This window comes from Gymnoscopelus microlampas, assembly GCF_963454915.1.
Source record: "Gymnoscopelus microlampas genome assembly, chromosome: 17".
Classification (NCBI taxonomy): Eukaryota; Metazoa; Chordata; class Actinopteri; order Myctophiformes; family Myctophidae; genus Gymnoscopelus; species Gymnoscopelus microlampas.
Window position 1 is genome coordinate 34,385,764 of NC_139954.1, and position 25,919 is coordinate 34,411,682.

The 25,919-nt window shown below is 43.0% G+C and overlaps 1 protein-coding gene across 10 annotated transcripts in view; it reads right to left on the reverse strand.

The window, feature by feature from the left end:
- The window catches only part of baz2bb (bromodomain adjacent to zinc finger domain, 2Bb), a 61,289-nt gene that overhangs the window by 20,067 nt on the left and 15,303 nt on the right, over positions 1-25,919 (reverse strand). For 9 of the 10 annotated variants that reach the window (XM_084085084.1, XM_084085081.1, XM_084085085.1 and 6 more), the window contains exons 3-10: positions 10,086-10,259; positions 5,951-6,139; positions 4,911-5,069; positions 4,387-4,559; positions 3,500-3,697; positions 2,137-2,868; positions 673-1,288; positions 178-450 (exon numbers count right to left, since the gene is read on the reverse strand). In XM_084085084.1, coding sequence (XP_083941210.1) covers positions 178-450; positions 673-1,288; positions 2,137-2,868; positions 3,500-3,697; positions 4,387-4,559; positions 4,911-5,069; positions 5,951-6,139; positions 10,086-10,257 — 2,512 coding nt within the window. In that variant the 5' untranslated portion in view covers positions 10,258-10,259. The remainder of the gene's footprint in view (positions 1-177; positions 451-672; positions 1,289-2,136; positions 2,869-3,499; positions 3,698-4,386; positions 4,560-4,910; positions 5,070-5,950; positions 6,140-10,085; positions 10,260-25,919) is intronic. The other variant, XM_084085080.1, reaches the window with a different exon arrangement.

A 25,919-nucleotide genomic window follows, 5' to 3' on the forward strand; every position in this document is an offset into this window, starting at 1 on the left:
CGTAGCGCTGTTTTGATATCTGAATGACCAAGACTTTCTTGACGTCGTGAACCACACGCTAATGATCTTTTGTGACCTGAAGGAATCTCATACTATTGTTGTGTTGTAACTCTAGCATTCGGCTTGTGTCATTCTATTGTGTGTTTAGGTGACTGAGACGCAGGGTGTCTTTGTTACCGGGTGATGTGGCGAGTAAGGAGGGGGACGAGGAGGGGCCGGTGTCATAGAAGGTCACAGCGCCAGGGACAGACAGGCCACAGGGCAGGCTGGGGGGCTTGATGACCTGAAGGTTGAGCGGGGAGCAGCTGGTTGAGAGGTTGGAGGACGAGCTGTGGAGGGAGGTCTTGCAAAGTTTCTGGGGGGTCCGCTCTGCATCCGTGTCTGTCTCATCGCGTTCCTTCACGTCTTCCTCAGAGCCGTCAGAATCGCTCTCCGGATTACTCTCAGACTCTGCAGGGGGGGGGGAATGCCAGCGTGAGACAAAGAGGGAAAAAGACAGGGAGAGATGATGATGAATAAACATATTCCAATTAACATTCCTCTCACATCCGAACCACAGGTGAGGTTGATAATCTTTTAGTTTTTTTAAAGAAACCTCTTTAGAACAGCTTTAATAATGCGCAGTATATTGGCGGCACAAAATCAAATTAAAGACCAAGCTATCTGACTGACCTGACAGGCTACCGTCAGAATCTACATCATCGTCATCGTCTTCATCATCATCATCGTCATCGTCATCATCGTCATCATCCCCCAGTGAGTCATCAGAGTCCTTGCTGCTGGGAATGTCAGACTCTGTGCCTTTGAACAGTTCTACGAGGGGCTGGGACATGGTTTTGGAGAGGCTCTTTCCCACATGTAGAGGCTTGGGAGCCTTGTTCTTCCTGGGTCTGTGGGTCAGGCCGGATGAGGTAGAGGCTTTGGATGGACCCACAATCGTAGCTGAGGGCTCCTTGGTGTCAGAGCTCAGGTTGACAGGCATGGGAACAGCAGGGCTGGTGGCTGCCAGTAGGGGCTTGCTGCTCTGGCAACGGGGCTTGGAGAGAAGGGCCAGCGGGGCGTCTTGAACAGGACTGTGGATGACCCCGTTAGGATGGTGGTTGAGGAACAGGTTGGTGTGGTTGCTGTGTGGGGGTGGGAGTATGCGGCAGCCGAGCATCTCTGGAGACAATTTAGGAGGCGGCAGCGTCGAGGTGGAGGAAGCCAACTTTTTGTGACTTTTGTACATGTCCTGGTTTTTCAGTGGCAGAGGGAACGTCTGTTTGAAGGAATCTTGGGGGAGGAAGGGCTATATGAAAGAGCAAAGCAATTTAATTATTTGCACAGCGTGCTACTCATTTCCATTACCATGGATGTGTGAATGGAGGTGAAGTATATAATGCAATGTTATTGTTTTGGGAGAGAAAAGACAATGAACAGAAGACTCTCTCCTGCCAACAGCGATAAAGCAAAGAAAGGCTGCTGAGCAAAAATATATTAAAAACCTTCCGCTTAGTGCAATCATGTGGGTTTAGCTGTCAACTTATGTTTGCTGGTTTTGTCATACCACAACGATCGACAGCTCACATGCATTATTATGGGATTGTCATATGAATAAAATAAAAAAAACTCGTCACAGATTGCCCCACTATCGCCGTTTCCCAGAGTAGTGACAATAATTGAATCCTTTAAAAGAGGCAGATTTATTTTTCTTGATAACAATGAGCATCCCAAAGCATTACAGAGTTAATTGCTTGTCAGCTTTAGTGAAGTATTTCCAATAAAACTAAATGCATTGTCACTTTCACACATGTGGAGGGCCAAGCCAGCATACAGTACAATCAAAGTGCTGATAACGGTGCTTAGACGTTTAATTTTCTGTTGAGAGGGAACCCAATGACCTTCTAAAAATCTGCATGTCAGAAACAATGATAGCCAAACGGATATTAAAACATCCACGAGCAAAATCCTATAAAAGAGCCATTACAAAAGAGGATGCAGAATGGAGCGCATCTGCTTTATAATAATTAACTTCAGCTGAGAGTTTTTGTTTTATTCAGTAACTGAGTAACAAACATATGAGATGAATAAAATCAGAAAAATAAACAGAAATCAGCCAAGATGTGATAAGTGTAAATAATCCACAAGATAACTCACCTGCTTCAACTTTAAACTGTGTGTGTGCAATGAGGCTTCATCTAGGAAGTTCCTGCTCCCCGCCTTTATGCTATCCATGATCCTCGTGTGCTTCGGAGACACTGTCAAAGACTTGGGTTTATGTGAGGGCGAGAGAGTTGGGGGTTTGGGCGAGGAGGACAGAGAAGGGGGTTTCGGGGATGAGGAGAGAGACAGGGGCTTGGGAGAGGAGCATAGAGAGAGGGGTTTGGGTGAGGAGCAGAGGGAGAGAGGCATAGGCGAGGAAGAGAAAGAGTTGTGCTTCGGCGAGGGAGAATGAGGGAAGTGCTTTGGCGACGCTGCGAGGGGGAAGTGTTTGGGCGAGGAGGAGGAGAAGTGCATCGGCGAGGAGGATGAGGAGGAGAGAGAGGAGAAGGGCTTGGGTGAGGACCTGGGGGGCAGAGGGGAGGAGACCTCCCGATGGTGGGACTGGGTGACCATCACCAGGGGCTTGGTGCCAGCCACCAATCCCGTGGCCTGGATGACGCTGGTATGCTTCTGGCCTTCCTCCACCCTGGGCTTGGAGCTCTGGAAGAGCGCAGCTGTGGACCGGAGCAGGGCGGTGTGGTGCGACGGGAGAAGGAGGTATGAGGAAGATGGAGGAACATCATCGCAATGCTTCTGAGAGGTAATGCTCAGACTTTCCCGTGCCTCACTTCCCTCGGCTATGGAAGGTCTCTTCCTTTTGCTCTCAGTAGGGCTCTGTGTCAGTTCCTGGGTTTACCCAGAAGGGGGATGAGGGGGATGAGGAAGAGGGAAGCAGGGGACAGTGTCAAGTCAGTGCGTACACGCCAAGTGTGTCACATTGCATTTGCTATTGACATTTTAAACTACTAGCAAACACACTAGCATTCAGTGCATTTGCACTCAGAAATACCTTTGTGTGTAAAAGAAAAATAGTACTGTAAAACCACTATTACAAAATTATTTTGATATATATATATTTTACCTTTTATTTAGATAATATATTGCTACAGAATTCACAATCTGAAATTCATTTGCTTATGCTATGTTGATTGAATACATAGGACCACAATGGAAACAAGTCCCCAAGACTTGTTTGTTTTATCCTTTTAGCCTTAATATCTTACTGTATCACGTGCCGTGTACATTTCTGACTAATAAAGTATTCAATCAAACAAAAAGTATTTCATTGTCTTCAGGTGTCCCGTTGTTCAGCACAATCAAGGCACACACAGAACTCCAAATAGATCTTCAAATAAAGATCTTTGATCGAACACGTGCCTTTTTAGCATATAAAAAGTGATATGAATTGTTATCGGCTCTTCTCGAGTTTTAGCATAAAACTGTACACATGAAATGGCAGTTCAAGTCAGCAGCACACCTTTAACTTCCTTTTCACACGACTCTCCTTCTCAGAGTCAGAGTCCTCGCTGTCATTGCTCTGATCTTCATCGTCGTCGTCATCCTCGTCCAGGTCATCTAAATCACTGCTGCTCTCCCCGCCACTGGAGCTGTCTGACGAGGAACCAGATTGGCTGCCGCTCATGCTGGACGTCTCCAGTGCCTTCTTGTTGAGCTTCTAGAACAAGACAATGGAGTCCGCATTTCTCAGTCAACACAGTGAAATCCTTCTCTGGAGAGTTAACACATATAACCAAATGGACTCGTGGATCCATTTGGTTACATGTTAAAGCTCTAATATTTTGTCCAATCTGTATGGTAGAAGTATTGTTAATACAACTTACTAGACCATACCAGTGGGGGGATATGCACACAGGATTTGGCAACCCGGGAGCCAGCGAACACAAAAACGCTAATAAACAGCTGACATTTGGGGAAAGCGAAAAACGGGCTTCGATGTTCCGTGCACATGGTAATGGTCAATGGCCGTGTGCAAATTCAGATCAATTGCTCCAGCCACGGAGGAGAACCGGGCAGAAGAGATTTTGGGCTCACTGCACAGACAGATATAACTTATGCAATTGGGGTGGTTGTATTTTGTCTCCCTTCTCTTCTATTGAGACATTTAGATCCTGTGTTTAAGTTGGACAGAACCTTTGACACAATCCTATTTCTGGTTTGACAAAAATTTTGACCTGAAGGTCTAAATTCAATTTCTCCCCAGAGCAAGCAGGTAGGCTCCATTAGCTCAGTGGTAAAAGAAAATTCAGCACTTGCGCAGGAGACCCAGGTAAAGTCAGCAATCAACAACAGTGTATCAAGTGTGCACTTTAGTAAAGATGATATCATATTTTAGTAAATATTGACCTTTTCTTTAGTACTCTTCTGTTGCACTTGGACCACATCCTGGCTGCCCTTGTGACTCCTTCCACTGCCATTGGCGGTCTTGGTTTTCTCCATGGTTCCCTTTGCTAGAAATGGAAGGGGGTTCCCAGCAGATATAGAGGAAGTGCTGCCACCATTCATGCTTCCGTTTACCCCTATAGAAACAAGCACATTGTGTGTCATAGTAGGTAACCATGCACGAAGACCTGCTTTAGTAGTGGAATGGACTGAAAATAAGGGAAGAGACAGAGATACCAACTTTAAAAAATATCAACTGCACTTCATAAGGAAAAGCTCATTATGTTAGAAGTATTTTACTATTGTAATATATGCATAGAGGGGCACCTTGCACCTGCTTACAAGCCGATGTATGAATTTGCATGTCTTGCTTTTGCCTCAGGGGTCAATTACTCGTATAGATATTGTACCTCAGCCCATAATTCTCTTATATAGAGTAATTCTGTGAATTACTGAGTTGCTTCAAACTGCCTGGCTGTGTACTGCACCTTTGGCAGCGCCTCGTCCATTCTTGCTGGGGGTCCTTGACTGAAAGTTAGCAGGATCATGGCTCTGGAAGGGGGTTGCAAAAATGGGAGGTAGACCCAGGAGAGGAGGGAAGAAGGCAGCTGCTCCTCTGATGTGTGCCTCAGAAGCCCTCCACCAGTCTGAATTAAGAGAGAAAAACACTGTCAGTCTTTAATGGCCAATCCTAAACCGTATATGAACTGAATGATATCTATGAGACCTGCGCTTACTGTAGGTGTTATCAAGGTGATGAGTGAGTTATCACTCCTATCACACAGCCTGTATTAAGTCGTATTTTTACCTTTGTACTGAGCTTCATACAGATGACCCATGCATTCCATGGGCTGTGATTACATTCCTTTATTCTTAACATGTTGAGGGTAGTAAATTCAAAACAGACTCCCATGAGTTCATCCTTGCAGGATAGAACTCCAGATTTGCAACCCTTCTGCTGGACATTTCACAGCTGCAACAACACAGCCTCCCAGGAGCAGCATTCCCTCTAAAATGGCATCTGCTTTCTAAAATGGAGTCCTTTGTGTTGTAATCATCACTCAGTTATCTCATTCAGAATGCATTGTGTCACACAGAGTTGTAAGAGAGAATCTAGGCAGTCATTATTTAAAAGATATAAGATGCAAATGCAACGGAATCCTAAAATCAACACCAGAAATGTAAATAAGTGTGCCCGAATCATTTCTATTTTAGGCCATGGTATTGCTGTGAACGGTCACAGTCGAGCTGTCTTGGGAACAGATAGGCCATATCATAAAAGTGATTCATGCCGTCATAGCAGGGACCTTTGTGGGCGTTGGGTAGGAACAGGAAAGGACACACACACACACACACACACACACACACACACACACACACACACACACACACACACACAGAGAAGTCTTTCTTCCTACACTTTGTTCATTTAAACAATTTCCTAAAAAGGAATTATCATGACGACTTCAGGAAAACAACACTGCCCCACAGAAGTAGACTCTGGTACATAAAATGACAGCTTCCTTACCTGGAAACGTACCAAGCTGAGAGTGAGCAGCCAAGGCAGCGGACACGCCCAGCGTCCCCAGGCCTCCAAACTCAGAGCGGCCCGAGCTTGTCGTGTACAGCCCAAACGCTGGATGGCTGACTAAAGGAAACGCACCGGAGATGCCAGACATGTTGAAATGTGAATCACCCGCCGTCCGGAACAAATGGCCTGGAGAACAAAGAAGACTACTTGAAGCATGTTGATGATTCAAATGAGAAAGAGAAAAAAAAGGTACCGTACTCGTCCATGGATTTGAAATACCATGTCTGAATTATTCATTTGTACAATCATTAATTCTTAATACTGTGACAAAGTCTCATTTAGGGATCTCTTTCAACACCAGTTAGTTGATGTTTTTATGCATTAACAATAAGAGACATTAGAGGATGTAAAGAAGCAGACTGGTTATGCTTGATCTGCTCAAACATGCTTAAGCAAATAGGAAACACAGCAGCCATGGGAGCCTGGGAATCTGTTCAGAGCGATGATCATGAATGTTTTAGGGTCTGGGGCACCCGCTCATGTTTGAATAATTAGAGAAGTTCAGGAAAATATTACAATGTAAACACTGCGTGATGTATAGGATAATCATTCCATAAGGGGAAAAAAACAAACACATGGAGAAAAGAAATCCCACATACACCATTAGGAGACTGTGTATTCTATGCTGTCAGTCTTTCTGTGACGGACATATCTGAATAGTGTATTTCAGCTTCAGTTTCCACCAGGACTTGAGAGTACAGAGCAGTGCTGACCAGCAAGAGCTGACCAGTAAGACCAGGTGAGCTCAATAGAATCCATATTCGCAACATATCACCAACTTTGTCCACTCACCTGGTGATATAGTGAAGCAATAGCAAACATATTTCATGGAAATGTCAAACACCGCACACAAACTGGGTGGAAAAAAACGAAACAAAAAAAAAAGCTTGTGTCGGCTTTTCTTATCTGATGCCTGCGTCAGGTGATACAGTAGGCATCAGAACCCATGTCTGGACGAATCCATCACAGCACTGTTTAGACCAAAGTATGAAAGAGCAAAGTCCTAAAATTGAATGCCTTCTTAAGTTACTTCAATGATGTGCAATATGCGAGGTAAAATGCTCCCTAGGTTACAGTAGCTTAATGTGCAGAAGTTATTTTCTAGCCACTGCATGACAACATCTATGACGTCACTAAGTTTAACACAAAATAGATGAAACTCTCATCAAAACAAATGGAATGCATTTTGCATGACATTACAGTAAACAGGTTTCAGGATACAGGACCGGGTGTGGGAACAGAGTAATGTGATCCATTACTGAGCAATCCCTCTCACGTTATATATTCTCGTTTAATCTATGTTATGGGTGTTTATTGTCTGGCATCTGGTTTGTGACTGGTCTATAAACCTATTCGGGGCAGCAGTAGGTCCTCAACAATGCTGGGTGACAATTTTATTTACAGCATAAAATCTCATCCCTAAAATCTTAGTCATTCGTCAAATAATGGTACAGTAAAATCCTCAGCATTAATCTATCCATAGAACTCTGAGAGTGTACAAATGTAACCAAATAAACACGGGTTCATTTGGTTACATTTGTACACTCCGAGTTAAATTAACACACATAATGTAAAAATGATGAGATTATATCCTTCTATAAATGCGCAAAAATATCTGTCCAATCATGTGTGTGTGTTTGTAGTTCATGCATCTCGAGAACCGTCCGTCCGACCGACTCTGAGGGACCTGAGGGAGCACCGTGCCCAGTGTCGAGTCAGGCGGATAGGCGGTTGTCCAGAACTGTCGATCCGCCCATATACATATATATACGCATATAGATAGACATATATACGCAGACAGACAGACAGACAGACAGCCCAACAGGCATGTGTCTATTTCTGTAAATGTGTACAAAATGTGAAACATTTGAGCAACTCTGATTAACAACAAGTGGCCATGATTACCATCTTATGCATGGACTTCCTTTACATCAAGCTTGCAGGCTTTCCTGCGGTCGGTCATGTCACTCAATCAATCAAATGACAAATGGGTGTACACGTGCAGCAAAAGGATAAGTTTCCCTTTTTATTTACCGGGAGAAACCTTCGGGGTATGATGATACCAAATATGATACCACTGCTATCTCCAGAGGGTTACTGGGGGGAGAAAAACAACAACTTTGAAGTGTTGTTTGCGCAGCTCGTTCTTGAGAGACTTTTGCTGCTCTTAACCTTGCAGCAGATCCTTCTCCACTAATACATTCTGGAGGGATTTGCAAACAACCCATATCGCCGTCAATTAAACCCCATTAACATAATACTTTTTAATTGCTTCCGTGACCTCATAACAAGATCAAGGTCATTGGTATTCCGAATGAGTCTCCCTTTGTCATTCAGATGTGGTCCAAGTCGAGAATCTATCAAGACACTAGCAATTCAATTTTTTTGTGTTTTGTCGTGTTTTTCCTTTTCTCCCCAAAATAGAGAAAAGTGCCGATCTACAAGCTCGCAAGACGTCACGATGAAACACCTTGCAGATTGGCTATTATTGCAGTGTATGAAATAGGGCTCTTTAAATGTGTAAAAAAAAACAATTCTTTCACAGATTTCAAAACAAGGGACGAGTGGTTAGGGAGCGTACCACATGGGCTCAATTGCCCATGTGACAGCAAGTCCCCGGTTCAATTCCCAGCCGGCTGGACCATTTGCTGCATGTCACTCTCCTACTCTCTCCGTATTTCCTGTCTCTCTCCACTGTATCCATCAAATAAAGGCTCAGAAAGCTAATAAGGGGGAAAAAAGATTTAAAAAGTCATCTCACCTAGGCCAAGATGGAATTAGTTTTCAAGCCATGACTACTGAATACACTAAGGAGGTACTGTAGAGGACATTCCTTACTTAGATAAATGAATCTAGCGAGTGTAGAGTAGTTAGTGATCTTACAAGTGTATGAAAGCTCCAGCGTAATTCAATCACTTAGACTGGCTGTTGCCAAAACTGGGCATGTGATATCTTTTCTCTGCTTTCCATGGGGGGATAAGAAATCGCTTAAAAAGAACTCAATTTACTTCCTCCTCATAACAGCAATGTGACTTCAGAGATGCCACTGTGCTTTCGGCATTTAATACGGTGTTCAGTCCCAAATAAATTATCTGGAAAATCTCAGTGCATGTTTAGTGTAGGGATGTGTGTGTGTGTGTGTGTGTGTGTGCCCGTGCGCGCACGGGGTGGGGGGTGTAATGAATAATTTATGAGAATGTCTCTAATGTGGTCTTCATTGTAACAGCATGACAAAAAACACTATTTTTTAGGGCATTTCTTATCATGAAAGAAAGGGGGGTGCAAATAATTTAAAAAAAGAAAATCACAAATCACAGTGTGAGAATTTGCATGTTATTTTCTGGTGAGGGGTAATCTGACAGCCTTATGCATCACCAATGCTCACTGCATAATGGCTTTGACCACAATTAGTATTCAGAGAAAACAAGAGGATGTTCGCGGCAGCACACGCACCCCATGTGAGGCTGACAGACACGTCAAAATCACATGGGCTAAACTGGAGCTAAAGGTTGTCAACAGACATCCGCAAGGGTGCGCACAGCTTTTTAATTGTTGGCATTCATTAATTCAATGGCTTTTCAGTTCCTACCCAAAACTGTCAGAAAAGTGAGACGGGCTGGCAGAAGATGCTTTCAGGTGGCTTAATGATGCACAATCATAATTACCTGTATGTAAAAGCGCTCCCAAAAATGTGTGCCGAATATTAAAATATAATGAGCTAGAAGTGAATAAGGCATCAAAACAAAAAGGTTAGATTTTGTGTGCAGCCTACAGTACATTCAATCTCCTGCATGGACAATGTGCAAATGTGGTGTCAAACAAAAAAATGTGGAGGTAGCTTTGATGTGAAATTCCTAAATAATTTAACTCTGGCTCTGTGTGTGTGTGTGTGTGTGTGTGTGTGTGTGTGTGTGTGTGTGTGTGTGTGTGTGTGTGTGTGTGTGTGTGTGTGTGTGTGTGTGTGTGTGTGTGTGTGTGTGTGTGTGTGTGTGTGTGTGTGTGTGTGTGTGTGTGTGTGTGTGTGTGTGTACGACTGCATATAGAAGATAGACGGGAGAGTGGCTGTACATACCACAGGTGGTGAGAGGGGAGCCGGCTGCCGGGCTGGGGGCCGGGCTGCACTTGGCAGAGGGTGACTGGGGCTGGGCCGGGGCAGGGCCCGGGGAGGAGCTGGTTGAAGAGGAGGCCATGTGCAGGGAGGACGGAGCCGGCGATGGGGAGGCCAGCCGCTCTCCAGACTCCATATCTGTCAAACGCAATCCAATCAACACTTTTACAATAGCATGGGAGGAAGAAAGAAAAAAAAAAAGAAGGAAAAAAAAGGAAAACCAACAACACTCATGCCACATACCCCACTGAGACTTTCTCTGACACACATCTGAATTGCCCTCACAACAATACTGGAGCTCGGGAGAAGCAAAAAGACCTCTGTGGCTCCAAGTCTATGAGCTGGCCTTTGTAAGGGCCTCATTGAAGCCTGCTGTTTCACTCACATTATCACAAAAGGCAAGAGGAAGTGCAGCGAGGCAATCGCGAAACACACTTTCAAAATAAGCACACGCGAACAGATAAAGGCCACATACACCAACATAGCACAAATGCACACACCCCTGCTGACAGATGTTCTGTGTACTGGGCTTTTCTCAGCTCTTTTATAAGCCATGCAAAAACTGCTGCTGTGCAAATGCGGTATCAATCTTTGGAGAATATTAGACGGCTAATGAAGCCCTCTGATAAAGCCGTGATACTGCACATTAAACAAGAGGAAAGTGCAACCCTTGATTTATTGGAAACACGTTGCGTTAAGAGTCTGCTCCACGATTTCAAATATTGGCTACTAGATTTACTAAGGCCTGTCATGGTCGTCACTGCCTCTCTTCTGTTGACCCTGGCCCCAGTTGCTCTGCCCATCGTCCAAATGAAGCCAGCGTGAGATTCTTTCCTACTAGTCCTTTCATCAGCACCACATCTCCTGGCTTTTCCATTATTTATGCCACTTCACATCCTGGTGATCCTGGTGAAAAGCCCACATCTGAAATCCTCTTTAACACAGCCTACCAGATTGTGTTCTACAGCCCGCCTTTGTTATTGTATTGTACATTACACAAACAATTTCTAGATCTCCCTGGTGACTCTCCTCTGCGGAGAGAGCAGGAGCGGGGTGATTAAATCGCGGAGACAAAGCTATCCTCTGAATATCAAGTATCATCCCTCGCCAGGAACAACACTGATGAGACGCAAATTACATGAAAGCAAGCGCCACGGTGCACGGGAAAGGCCATCGCTTCCTGTGGCTGTGTGTGTGTGTGCGCGTGTTTGCCGCTTTAATTTACAAAAAGGACAGAGGAGAAGTCGTCATTATAATCCCCTCTCGAAAAGAAAAGCATCTGCAGTTTGACGTCGACTTCATCACATGCTTCTGCACTCATGCTTCATGTGTGTGGATGCTGTGTGCTCATTCTAAGATCTTGTCTCAACTCTGCACACTAAACTGTTACACTAATGAAATTAAACGACCCAAAAAGAGTGGAAGTGATTTTCACCAGGGCGGAAGGAAAGACGGTGCCAAGATCCAAGCACAAGTGTTTGCGTGACTAATATGTGTGGTACACATTTAATCTTTCCTAATTATTTACCCACTTCTTCATTTTACTGTGAAATGTTGCAGAAATGATTTCCTCTTGGGCAATCACCATTTCTTTCTACAGCAAACGCAAACTGACATTTTCTGTCAATAGCAGACCTGAGGAATAATTTTAGAACAAAAACAGGTGTTTCCTCAACAAATGCTTCAAACTGGTTACAAGCTGACAACACATTTGAAACAGAACTGACACAACAAAAAACAAGAAGTATGACAAATCTACTGCACACAGGCACAAAGTATTGCTGCTGCAAAATAATAGAGCATTTGTAGAATTTAAAAAGCCAATCCTGCCTTCATTAGGAGAAATTAAAATGGGCTTACTGGGAGATTGTTTGATTTTATAGGTAATTAACACATCAGCACAGTGGCAGTCAGTATTCAGGTTGCTATATAACCCCCGAAACCAGCTAAATTAATATGACTGGCGTGTGTATCTGGTATCTGGCTTCTGACAGTGTATGAGACTCAGAACACACAATGCAGACGTTCCAAACAGCAGGGCTGCAGGTCCCATGAAAGCTCCATCTATGCTAATGTACCGCAGATGATTTATTGGAGAAATGGCTGTGGCTGGATCAAAGTCACGTCCACAGATATGACACCACACACACACACACACACACACACACACACACACACACACGCACACTTTGATTATAATACAATATAACTTAAACCCAGGATGACACATTAAAGCGTAATGAAACACTTTTCCAATGTGGTCCCATCCTGATGAAACAGTGCACAAATCATGCACACATGTAAGACGCCATTGATCACTTACACATAGATGGATTGTATATAAAATGATTCATTTTTTAATAGATAATTCCATTAAAACAGGGCAAAACTACTTTTCATCGGACTCAATCGTGAGACTCAAAACTAGCACAATGTAAACTATGTAAAATGTAACTAAAACGGTTTATATTACACTGCATTGTATCTCATATCACATGCAATTGATTTTTTTATCCGTGTAGAGAATTCAGTAGAGATACATAGAGATACATACCCCTACTTCATGTTCAAGTTGAAAATGAATGCATAATCTGGCCATATCTATCCTCCATCCAAACCGTTGTGCACGTGTCTGAATTATGTGTGTCTTATAGAGCCCAACCAATATATCGGCCACTATTTGACTGTTTGATGACATCGGTATCAGCAATTATGCAGCCACTGTGTCCCGATGTTGCAACGCATTGAGAGCTTGTAGATAGGCTTTTTTTTTAAGTGGTTAAAATGTTTATGGCTTATGTGTTTATTTTTTATCTATCAAAAAGGTCAAGATTTTGCATTAAAAAAAATGGTACTCTGTGGTCTAGGACTCTCCAAAATCGGGATCGGACCCAAAACTCTGGCATCGGTCGGGCTCTAGTTTCTTGTCCATATTATTTCCTTCCACGGTAACAGATGGCTGATGCTAGCAGTGATAATCCCACAACACAGTCATCAGCATGGATCAGCAATATTCAGACTGCGGACACAATGTCTTCACAGCTGATGGAAGGTGCCGGGGCAGGAAAAGGAGAAAAGAGAGAAGGGGGACACAGACACTATAATATACAGTACACTACCGTTTCTCAACCCGTGGTCCAGGACATAATTACAACTGGTCCATGAGGGGAAAAAAAATATATATATATATAAAAAAAGCTTGAAATCAAATATTGGCTGTTAAAGGCTTAATATACTTCATTGCACGCTGTGTTGTGCACAAATAGTGGATCTACAAGCCAACAAATGAGCTTGTAGATCGGCTATTTTCGGTGCACAACACCAGCGACTAAGAATAAAAATCAATAAAATAAAATCAATGTTAAATATTGATACAAATAAATACATTTGAAATACTGCTATGTCTTCTTACTATATACTAAATGTTGATACTGTTGTGGTGAAGTGCGGTGGGGTGGTTTCTTGAGTATTGTTCGAAATGATGCTAGTGGTCCAGAGCTCAAAATGCTTTAGCCACCATTCAACAACTCTGTTATGTCTGAGGGCTGCATCACTCGCTGGCCCCCCTATTCCTGGCCGGATCCTTTGTGTCCATTTAGCTCAGCCCACTCCCATCACAGCCTCACACTGACACATCACAGCATACAGTACACAGCTAAATCCTCGGTGCTATTCAACTCTGACAGTGTACAAATGTAACCAGTTGGACTTTTTTTTTTCTCAGCTCTCAAGAGTTAAATTAGCCTAACACTCAGGATTTTACAATGTACACAGCAAAATCCTCAGTGTTAAATGGCCCCATAAAAAGGGTACATTTTTACTCTCTCATAGTTAAATTAACAGAGGATTTTACTGTGTAGATGCTCATGCAGTATATACACACATTGTGTGTATGCACGCACACACAAATGAGTAAAATAAACAGCGAGTGACTGGATAACAAACTCATCCATAAATATGGTAAATAACTACCGTGAACGCTATTTATCGTCTGCGGCCTTAAACGTCTAATGATTAGCTGTAGACCACAGTGCCCCCCCGCCCCCCACCACCATCCCCCCACCCCTCCCTCCCTCCCTCCCAAGTCCATCTGCTGAAGCATGAGCATATTTTTCTCCCTGGTTGGCTCCTCCAACGCGGTTGCCTGGTGACACCAGCCTCCCCTATATACCTTCACAAATCACTGCTGGTGTCCGCCATCCCGCTAAAACGCAATTAAGGGAGACTTCTGCTACAGTGGACAAATAGCGGCGGGCCGCTCGCTGTTTAGCCGGAATGATTTGCTGGACGCGGAGAGGGGAAAAGAAAAGGGATGTCACGAGCAGGAAGAGGCTGCCACCACCTCCCCCAGTGGGCGACAACACCGAGAGGGATGTTAAGATTAAAAAAGCCTCTTACCGCCCACCCTGCCGTCATCGTGCGTGTGTGTGTATGTGCGCACGTGTGTCACGCAGGAGAAGGGCTCCCAGTGGGGCCCCGACTGCTACGGGGTGGAGGAGGATTGGCGGAAAATGGAGGTGTTTGAGGTCTGTGTGGCCAGGTGCGTCACCACTCGGAGTTCAGTGGTATACACCCACAGTTCAGCTGCAATGCCACGCTCCTCCGAGCTTCAAACAGCGGCGGTGCGTTCTATCCATGTCCACCCACCACTGAGTGACGAGCTGCCACTGCCCCGGGGCACTGGACGCCCACGTCACCTTAGACAGTGATGAAGTGTCCCTGTCTGGCGGCGGGGGCCCCAACCAACCCTCTAATGGAAGAAACTTCAGACTGACCCGCGTCCGGGGGCACGTCTGATGTAGAGCGCCACTCTGGTGTGGTCAAAGCAGCAGGGTGACTTAACCCATTGAGACCGGGAAAAGCGTCCGTGTCACTTTAAGGGCTATTCAAAAATAGCGGATCCACAAGCTCATAGCGTGGCATCGTAGATCTGCTATTTTTAGAAAAAATGACAATCTGTGCAAATCTTTGACTATATATATTTTTTTAAACATTTATAACTCAAATCTTTGCCTCTGGGGATTCTAAAAATGTCTTCTAAATCCTAACAGTTTTTTTTTTAAACAGTGGTGCTCCAACTCTTCCATGTCAAGGACCCCCAAAATTATATGTATTTGGCCGCGGACCCCCATCTCAAAAAATGTTTGCTTTAAGACATATATATCCAAAGAATTCCACACATTGTCCACGATTTTTCAAAAAATTGGAGATATACAAGCTCATAGTATGAGCTTGTATATCTGCTATTTTTTTAATAGCCAAAGAAATCTAAAATGACAGAAGATACTTTCCCGGTCTTAATGGGTTAAAGGGGCCACCCACACAGACTTTGTTGTGGTGTAAATGGCACAGTAGCTACACTGTACAATCAAAAAAATGTATGTTGATTTAGGGGTCCATTTGGTTACATGTGCACACTTTCAGAGATAACCACATGAACCCTAGCGTACCTATTCAGTGCATGTAATAATGGGCAAACTTTCCACTGAAAATAGCAGATCTACAAGCTCACAGCGCACTGCGATGCCATGTGTTGTGAGCTTGTAGATTTGTTTTTTTCAATGAAGAGATTTGGTGTACAGCGGAAAAAAGGAGGGAACCAAGTATAGACCCTGCCCTGGGGTTCCCCCCGCTCAAGTGGTTAAAATAAAACAGACTTTATACTGTGTAAAACGTTTGTCGGTTAAGAGATTTGGTGTAAAGGGGGAAAAAAGCGGTCCGAGTGAAGAGCCATCTGAGGTCCAATTTACTAAGTCTAGAGGGTTTAAGTTGTTAAAAACATTTCCCAAAACCTATGCTATGCCAGGAGCCCAATCAGATGTTAGTTATTAGTTTACATCTCATAGAATGTTTGATGATGAGGTAGTCGGGGGAGCATTTATGAGCATTCATTTAATACATTTTTGATGACATGGGAACATTTTCCATTATGGAAACTAATACACTGGGTGTGTATTAGGGCAATAAAAATGATAATGCAATCATCCGACAGAGCATAGCAGGCAAATTTGCGGGGTTTACAGCAAGCAGCATACCGTTTTTGGAGTAGATGTCTAAATAAAGTTACTGTACATCCAAACTCAGCTTTGCGTACAACAAGCCAATGCCTCAGCACAATCGACGAGGCTGTAATTACTTGTTCTGTCACCCTACATTAGTTAGCTCGCATTGGAGGCGCGCCTGCGGTCCTTCATTCAAGTTAGCAAAGCATCGGAATTTAAAAGAAGGTGTTAAACCAAAGTCACGTTTTACTTTGCAATCAACTAACAGTGACGATGCAATCGCAACTGTAGCCCAAAACAAGCAACTAAGATGTTTGTTTGGCTTTGGCTAAAACTGGCTTTTGAAGGCATTTACATGAAGTCTCTACTCAAGAAGGGGAGGGGGGTGTGAGCAGTATTTAAGTCTGCCGTTGTGAGAGCAGAGCTGTGCACACATGGATGCAACCAAAACATGTGGCATGTTGCTATACAATCAATGCTTTGCACATAAGGGGCCGGTAAAACCATTCATCCCAGACAGGCTTCTAGTGAGGGCCTCTTGTTTATGTCCCATACTGGGAAACAAATGGAACCATGTGCTTCTTTTGGAGGTTGTATTCATGAATGTGGGCAACACTGGCTGCAATCAGGAGGAGGTTGCGTTGCACTGAGCACACAGCAACATCCTCATTAATACCGTGGAGTCAACTCTGTTCTGAAGGACAAGGATTATACTCATGTATATATATTGAGACAAAAAAATACTAATGGATCGTTTAACTTATGGACTTGCCCCCATCGAGGCCTGGTGTTTAAACAAAAGCCAAAATGCAGTAAAAAAGGGGCCAGCCAAAACAACAACACCGTTTATTAAGAGTGTTGAGTGGCAGATGGCAGAGCAGTGTTGGTTACAATGGAAATGCCCCCCACCCCCCCCCCCCCAGTCAGTCAGACAGTGTGTGGCACTGCCATTGTGGGGGGTCAGGGCTTTGGGGGGTGTGCCACCACATTTCAAATATGATTTACCCAAATCCATGCAATGCTCTCGTCTTACAAAAAAATAAACGCCTCCCGTCCTCTATTCAACACGGTGCTATAGCCATATATATATAGTCCTGGTTATAATCACATCTTTGACCTAGTATGCTAGGGTGCGCACAGCACAGACCTCTCCACCTGTGTTCATAAGACCAGGGTAATAATCCTTTTTTTTTTTGCGGTTAAGAATTACCCACAAAACACAAAAGGGCAGACGCTCTGTCATCATCCCTCCACAGGGAACATACATCTTTTAGGGGGACCTTCACGCCAAAAAAGTAATTTCTGCTCGCATCGACTGCTTGTAACACATATCGAATGCTACTGTGAATAAAAAGGGAGGAGGTGGGGGTGGTGGTTTGGGAGGCAAATGTGAACTGATGAATGATGTGAGCTTTCAGTATGACAAATGTTTGAAGAAACACATTTGTCCTTCACAGCGGCATTAGCGGCGGGTTTTGAGAGTGTGCGACGCGCGGATCATTTCCATGAGGAGTGATCCGGGGGCGGAACGCCGGGGCCTGGAAAACAGGAATCCCACATGTTCCACGCGGACTGACATCCATCACGGACACATTCCTGGGGCTGCTGCCTTGCCTGGCCCGTCAACAGTGGGCATTAGCCATAAAATATGTAGTCCTGGGCCCTGCACATTTTAATTAGACACGAACAGAGAGAAAAGGAGGAGGCAGGGAGGAGGAGGTAGGAAGAACCAGGAGGGGGACAAGCCACTTCATTCATCCCCCAATCAACTGCAATTAATCTACTACTTCGGCTTTATAAAAAGCAGTGACCTCTTTTCTTCTTTATGTTAATGTGACTGCTTGCTGCATACAGCCAACATTTTTGAAACAAAAATTAACAGAGAGACAGAGAGACACAGAGAGAGAGAGACAGAGAGAGAGAGAGAGAGAGAGACAGACAGAGAGAGACAGACAGAGAGAGACAGAAAGACAGACAGACAGACACAGGGGTAGTTTTGGATGAGATGTTCATCATTCAATCCTTTTCAAGTCATTTCTCCCTCATCATACAGTACTATATCTATTCCATATAAATCTGTAACTGTGTAAAATGAGTACAATTGTTTTTGCAATGCTTCCAAAGGCAGACCAAGGCTGGCATGGCAAGCCAATGCTTGTTAGAGATAATCATGCTTTTACACCGTGTTATTACAACACATTACACAAATTCCCCATCTCAGCCTACTTGTTTACTCCTAGCCTACATCATTTTCTACTCCCTAATTTCCTGAAGGCATCATTACTGTGATTATTTGTTGCAGATAATGAAAATTGAGGAAATAATTTAGCTCATTGGGGCTTTAGTGTGATCAAGTGTATGTTCAATACTATTCTTGAAAGGAGAGGAATACAAAAATAAAAATGTGATGTCAACTACACTCTATTTGTGTCAAATCATCCTGTGAAACTCAGGGATGAATCTGATGAATGGAAAAATAAATTAGTGTGGGCCCTACTGCTGCATTCTGATTGGTTCCTTAACCATTAAGCCCTATATACGTCCTTGTATGATGAATAATGAAAATAGCCGATCGACAATAGCCAATCCATTTAAAGTTGTTGTTTTCTTTTGCCTATATTGACATACCCAAAATAGAGGATGCCAGGGTTAATGTGGTTAAGTTCTAACGACAGATAGATTCCATACATTTGCAACCTATAATTAGTAACAAGCTAGCTAACCCATCAACAGATTGATTGTAATCTAAGCAAAGAGAAAGATATTGCATGGGAGACAGGAGGGAAAGACTTGAATATGGGAGAGAAATGGGGGAATGGAGGGAATGTGAGAGAAAAACACAAAAAATGTCATCTTTGGTCTGATTGGAGCCCTTCTTGCTTATTATGCACAACGCATGTGACACGTATGTGAGGAGCAAGACAAAAACTAAATTGTTATTGCCTTCTGCAAAGAACAATGAAGGACTCTAAAAGCATCTACAAGCTTAACAAGATATTTAATTGTCATACAAGACACAGTGAAGAAATAATGGAGATAACAAGGTAGAATTCAGAGTCAAGACGAGGCAAAATGTGCACGAAAACATTCAATTTCCTTTTGTTGATTATTCAACAAAGGCGGTGACACCACCAACAGAGAGTCTATTTAATTAGATGACAAAAGACTTAAGCTAGTTCTTTAAAAATGTGGCACACTATTAAAAGCCTGACTGTAGCTGGAAAAATGTTGACTCAAACAGGCCTAACAAAAATGTTAACATGCTAGTCACAATAACGGAACAAACAACCAAAAAAAGGGTCTGTTATGTTTACCAAGTCCAGACTTCACACTTTCTCTTTGCAAACATAATATATTTTCAAGCTCCCACCAGACTTCACACTTCTCTTTGCTAAAATAACATATTTTGAAGCTCCCACCAAGTGTTAATGTGTGTGATAAATAAAAACGTCTCTTCTTAAGAAAACATCATTTGCATAGCTTTACCTTGCAATTTCAATTATCCACACAAAGCAAGGTGGTAACACAGCTGGACTGTGTGACTCAAAATGTGATATCAATTCAGCAATTGAAATACCCTGTTTAATACTAAGGGGGAGGGGGGAGGGTGTATTTGCATGTAAACATGAGAAACAGCTTGAATATAAATAGAATGCAATCACCTGACAGGAGACAGAGCCACAAAATGAGACTAGGCTGCTGGTGCAAAGGTTATCTGTCATTCCACACTGCTTAATAAAAGACATCACACCAAAGGGCACTTTCTACTATTTTGAATCCAACCGCAAAATGACATGAGACATCTTCCAAAATCATAGATACGACTTCTTTCCTCATGAGACAAACAAATACACAGAGGTAATTTACCTAGCTATGTTTCCGTTTAACGACTGCCTAAATTAAGCATGGCTCAGTTTGTGCGTGGCTGGAGTCGTCCAGACTACACTCATACAAAACGCATGCAGAGACATCGTTGTCCCGTGCGGTGAGGGGCGAGGTCAGCGTGTGACGGAGTGCCGATTCCTCCGGCTAATTATATCACACCAAAAACAATGGGGGTGCAAAGTCCAAGGGTGCTGCCAGTCATGACACTGTAATGTCAATGACCTTCACATGCTCCACAAGACCAAATAAACAATGTCTCTCCCTGCTATTTATGTAGAGGGAACGCTCTGGCCAAACAGGGCTTTTATCCCATTTCTCTCCCACTGTCAGCGTGAGGAATGAAATAAAAGGCAGCCAGGATCAAGGTAAACATCACTATGATGGCTTTCTCATTCCTGTAGAGGGCTCCTCTCTCTCTCTCTCTCGCCCGCCCCCCTCTCTCTCTCTCTCTCTCTCACAACATAAATCACATATCAGCAGCATTGGGAGTGGGACTGCAGTGAGCCGAATGAAGCAATAAAATAGATCCAGTCCCTGACAGAGCATTCGTTACACGCCGTCCATATGTCCACATCTACAGTGAAGGGGAGGATGGTGGTTACAACACACACACACACACACACACACACACACACACACACACACACACACACACACACACACACACACACACACACACACACACACGAAGACTTGACCACACCACACATAGACATACACACAATCAGTGTGGTTCACCACTCCAGAAAAAGGCTATTTAACAAAAAGGCTATGACAAGGATAATTAATAGATTAGAGACAAATAATGATAATAAAAATAAACGTAATTTAAAATAGAATTCTCCTGACTTCGACCTATTTAAAATATATCTCTTTGGCTATGGATAGGAAAGCATTTGTTCTTTGCAAAAATGGCATATTATCTAACAGATACAGGCAAATGCCATGCATTTGACTGCCCATGGGAAGCACGGTTTTCATCACCTCAAGATTTGCATACACTCCCTAATGGAGATGCCCGCTTCCCATCTCTTCCAACAGTCACTTTGGTGTGTGGAGAAAACCATGGCATTATGATCCCGGAACCTGGACACACATTTTTGTCCCACAAAGACTCTAGTGGGGCCCTTGACATTCCAGACAGGCCAGAACTGTTATGATTGAGATAACAACAGGGCAATGCTTTACTGGGGCAGAGGCATGAGACCATCCGGTTCCCTTGGCACATTCTTCAGAATGCCCAGGGACTAGTGGACCACTCAAAATGCAGGAATAAAAAACACAACATTATCAGAGCACAGAGCAGCTGCTACTGTTGCCCGTGGTCTGTGGAAGTTTGCTGAACTTTCGTTGCCCTATTCTCATGTGCCTCCCAAATTTGCTGCAGTCCAGCTGTGTCCAATTCTGTCGGAGACCATCACGGCTGGACAGTGATGTCTCCTGTGATGTTTAAGCCGTGCTGTGAGTGGTTGAACTTAGCTGAAAAAGGTCCACACTGGTAACGTGAGAGAGAGAGAGAGAAAGAGAGAGAGAGAGACGGAAGCTCAAACAGACAGACAGACATGGTGTGTGCATCTGCACAAAGGGAAGAAGAGGAGCTCTCCCTGGTCACAGCACATGACATCTCCCCCGGTTCATCTGCTACAGCACACCGCCTACGAGCCCAGCTATTCACCTTAATATGTCAATCAAACTCTCCTAGTTTTGCTGCCAGTATTATGTGGAAATGTGAACACACAGATAAAAGAAAAAAAAGAAAGAAAAATTACATTTAGCCTGAAGAAAAAAAGAGAGAAAATGTAAAATGAAATAATGAGGGAAACTTAAAGTACACTGCTTTCTTTGTTGTGCTTGTGGACTTTCTGTCACTAGTTGACAGTTTTCTCCTCAACAGTCATTTGGAAACCAGTCATTGTGGAAACAAACAAAAAAAGTCAAGGTGCATTCCAAGACAAAACAGTCTCCGGCGACAGCTGCGTTTCAATTCACAGTTTGTAATATATTACTACTATCATTAGCATATTCTAATACATTTTCCGAAATGACCTTTAAATACTAGTAACGCCGCCAATACAAATCAACCTCAATGACACATGTAGCCCACAATCTTACCAGATGTCAAAGTTTGGAGCTAGTAGATGGCTAAAAAGTAGCTTACTGAAAGTCTCCATGAAGGTTGGCAAGGTTCATTCTATTTTGAGTGGAACATATTGTCTAAATCTGAATCTCCTCGTTAGCTGTACATCACACAGGAATGCATGTCAACCTTGACAAAGGCATCCCTTCAACCGGTACACTGAACAAATTATACAGTACTACAGTACTGCTGTTACGTCTCATTCAAGAATCATTGTTGTATTTATTGTGGTTAGTGTGCTGAAACAGACAAATTATCTTAGAGCATATAACCTGGCGTAACCTTATACTACAAAAGCACATTTCGTTAATGTGAGGAATTTGCATTTATAATCAGCGGAGGAGGAAAACACTAGAGAAATGTCTGCATCACCAGCAAAAACTGAAAACTACCTAGTACAGGATTTTTTTTATTCCTGCTGCCTGGATGGAACAGCCTTAAAGAATACACACATCTGATGTGAAGAGCTTGATTAAAAACTGCAAGCATGTGCAAAACAAGTCACAAGGTCATTGCACCTTTGCTAGAAAACAGTTCTTTAGAAGATGAGAACATAGATCCAATTGGATCACAAAGGACTGTGTTCAGTATTACTAATCCTGTGTGAACACCTCTGGAATGGATGCCTTGAAAGTAGCAACATGCTCATAATAACCAGAGGTACACAGGCAACACATGTGAACGCTACAAGGTCTTTTGCAAAAGGTTTTAAATGTGTCGAAATAATTACCTATAATCAATGGAATATTTGACCCAGCATCACTTAGGCAGTGAATTTGGAGATCTGAAGGTCTGTTAAATACAATTGTGGTGTTCATTGGACAAGAACTGTACACAACGATATGTCATTTCTCATTTGGTATTAATTCAGTTTTGTTGGACATACAAACTGATATTTCCGTACGGGTTTAAATGATCAGGTAACACAATATGCCCTTAAGATATACTGTATGCAGGCAAATGTCACATAAAAGTAATTATCTTCGTATTTTGTTCAGATGTTAAGAATAAAGTAGAGAGACTCGCAATTGGCCTAATTTCCTCTGAGAGATACTTACCCAGAGCTCTGGTTTGCCATGAGCTGGCCAAGGGCAGGAAGCAAATGTCAATTTAGAAGCCATAAACGCAATTTGAAAAGATATCATAGCTTCACACTGAAAGCAAGCGGGGAGGGCCTGGCTGGGGTTAGGTGAGGTTGAATTATGATAATAATAGTGGCCTTTGTCTGGTGACTAGTGGAGAATCAAATAGCTTTAGTAGTCAGGTACTCCAAACGGTTAGAATAAGCAGGATCAACAGTGATCAATAATACTGAATAACACTCTGGTACAGTTTATTCAGGAAAGATTGGCAGCAATTGAAACAAATGTCATCAGTTCAATTAAATAATTTTGCTCATATAAAAAAGTAACTTGTCATTTCCTGATCTCTGCCATCACTTCACACATCACAGCACTAAATAAAGGGGAAGGACTCAAAATAAAAAACACTCCATTATCCAAGCTCAGACTCACACTGAACAAGAGCCACAGACTGAGTCATTTGGCACACAAGCAACCTCTGTCGACACTATGCCTGTTAGCCATTAAATCAAAGGTTATCACGGACAGAGGTGACAGAGGCAAATGTCTAACAGTGTTGTCATCTCAAGTCGTCCCCCATACTTAAACTGTGTTGTACACCAAGAGTTTTGCTCAAGTAACATTTGAAGGTTACAAAACTGAAGAGGCAGTGTCGTGAATCGATTGTTAGTTCTTGCGTGATGGAAATGAGGGACAGCAGCTTTGACATGAGAGGAGGAGAACCTATACAGTCTATGAGGAGAACAGAGTAATGGATTTAATCACATGAACCGCAGCAGCCCTATTATGGTTATGGGCATGTCATAATAGGCAAACACTCTGCAAAAATAGCAGATCTAAAACACGTTGTAGATCGGCTATTTGATGTAGAATATTTGTATTTGATGAAGAATATACTGGGTTTAAGTGGTTAACATTATTCAAAAAGAAGCACAAAAAAAAGACACCTGAAATTCATCGGAGAGTTCACACTACTAAGCGCATGGTGCATGCAGCTGTGGCTTCAATAGTGTGTGTTCGGGGCTGCGAGTCACTTGGGATACTCATCAGACTATTTTTATTTTGATGAATGTGCGGAGAAAATAACTAATTTCCTGTCTGCCTCTGAGCCCTCTTCACAAAAACAGAGCTCCATCTCCTATAGAAAATGAATATTTCCATCATGTCTGCTTGCTCTGTTCCTGAGTCGATGTAAAATTGCCATCATGGAGAACTAACACAGAGTATGTGGTGCAGAACACCACTGACCACTCACACACATTAGACAGCTATAAATGTCCACGTTAATAGGAAGTCATTTCATAGCAGTAAGATATTATTGCACCAGAGGCTATTGTGGTCACAGCCATAGCACATCAAGGCCTATTTGAAAAACACATCATTATCTCAAAGCAGTAGCTTTCAACTGTGCAGGGATGGGCTCGTTGTCACCGTGATTCTTTAAAGTGTGACAGCGTTGTATTAATTAGCCTGCGAATTTAAATTTAAACCCAACCCTTAACCCACCATCAAACAGTCCTTTTGAGTGTATGTATGCTGCCTTTACATGACGAGCCCATACGGTGCCAGTTTGGAAGGTAAATACCTGAAAGTGTGTTATAAACTTAGTGTTTATACTGTTAAGGGGTGCTCTTCTGCATGCTAAACCACTGTAGCGCTCCTCCACCACTTGTGGCCACATATGACCACATTGTTGGAATGGCACTCACACCAGGCGCTGCTTCACACTCCAACACAGTGTAAGCCTCATTCTGACCACAGACTGTCAGTACTCTCAATTTAGCTGCATATTACATCAGGCTGGAGCCATTTCAGTGTCAGGCCTGCATCAACAGGTTACAGTCACGTCTGACAACCAAAAAGTCAAGAAAATAACATTTAGCCTAGGTAAAATTATATATATATAAAGAAAAAACTTCAGACCACCTTCCTTTTTAAGTAACCCATTTAGATTTCGTCCTGTCCTAGGATGGGATATGCTTGGCTTCGAACAAGCCAATATGAACACATTTCCGATAAACTAGGCTACCACCTGTAAGCCCAATAAAGAGCAGGGTCTGTCCTTGTTATTGTTGTCATAGCAGGGGACGCTGTATGAAGATTGTGTGAAACAGAGCACCTCGCACACACAGAGTGCCTCGCTAATGGAAAATGCTCCACACAGCTCCTGTTACCGCACCTCGATGAGCACTACCCTCTGAAAGCTGTGTGCAGTCGGGCCTGAAACAGGGGAGGACAGGTGCCTGGCATGGCAGGGTAATATCACCCTCCACACAGAGAGGGGGGAAAGAACTGCTGTAACCCAGGTTTGGTTTCCTATATCACAACAGTCTCATATGTTTAGGAAGTAGGCTTACTCTTTGCGTTTAAAATGGTACTTGATGTACCACACAGGCGTAAGTATAACAGCTAATAACTGTCTGAATAGAAAGGACAACGCAAACATAATCAGTTGATTGAGGGAGTTTGCAAAAAAAAAGAAAAAAAAGTTTAAATTGTATAAAATTACTACCAGGTAATTAGTGTATTCATGCAGAGGACTCCTTTAGATTTAGCATTGAAGAAAGACCAGTGCTGTGTCATGGCTAAAGATGTCAATTGAATGCGACACGTATATGCACTTAAGACACAATTATTATTATGAGGCTTAAATTGATAGATTTGGAGGGCAAGACTTTTCTGCACTTAGAGC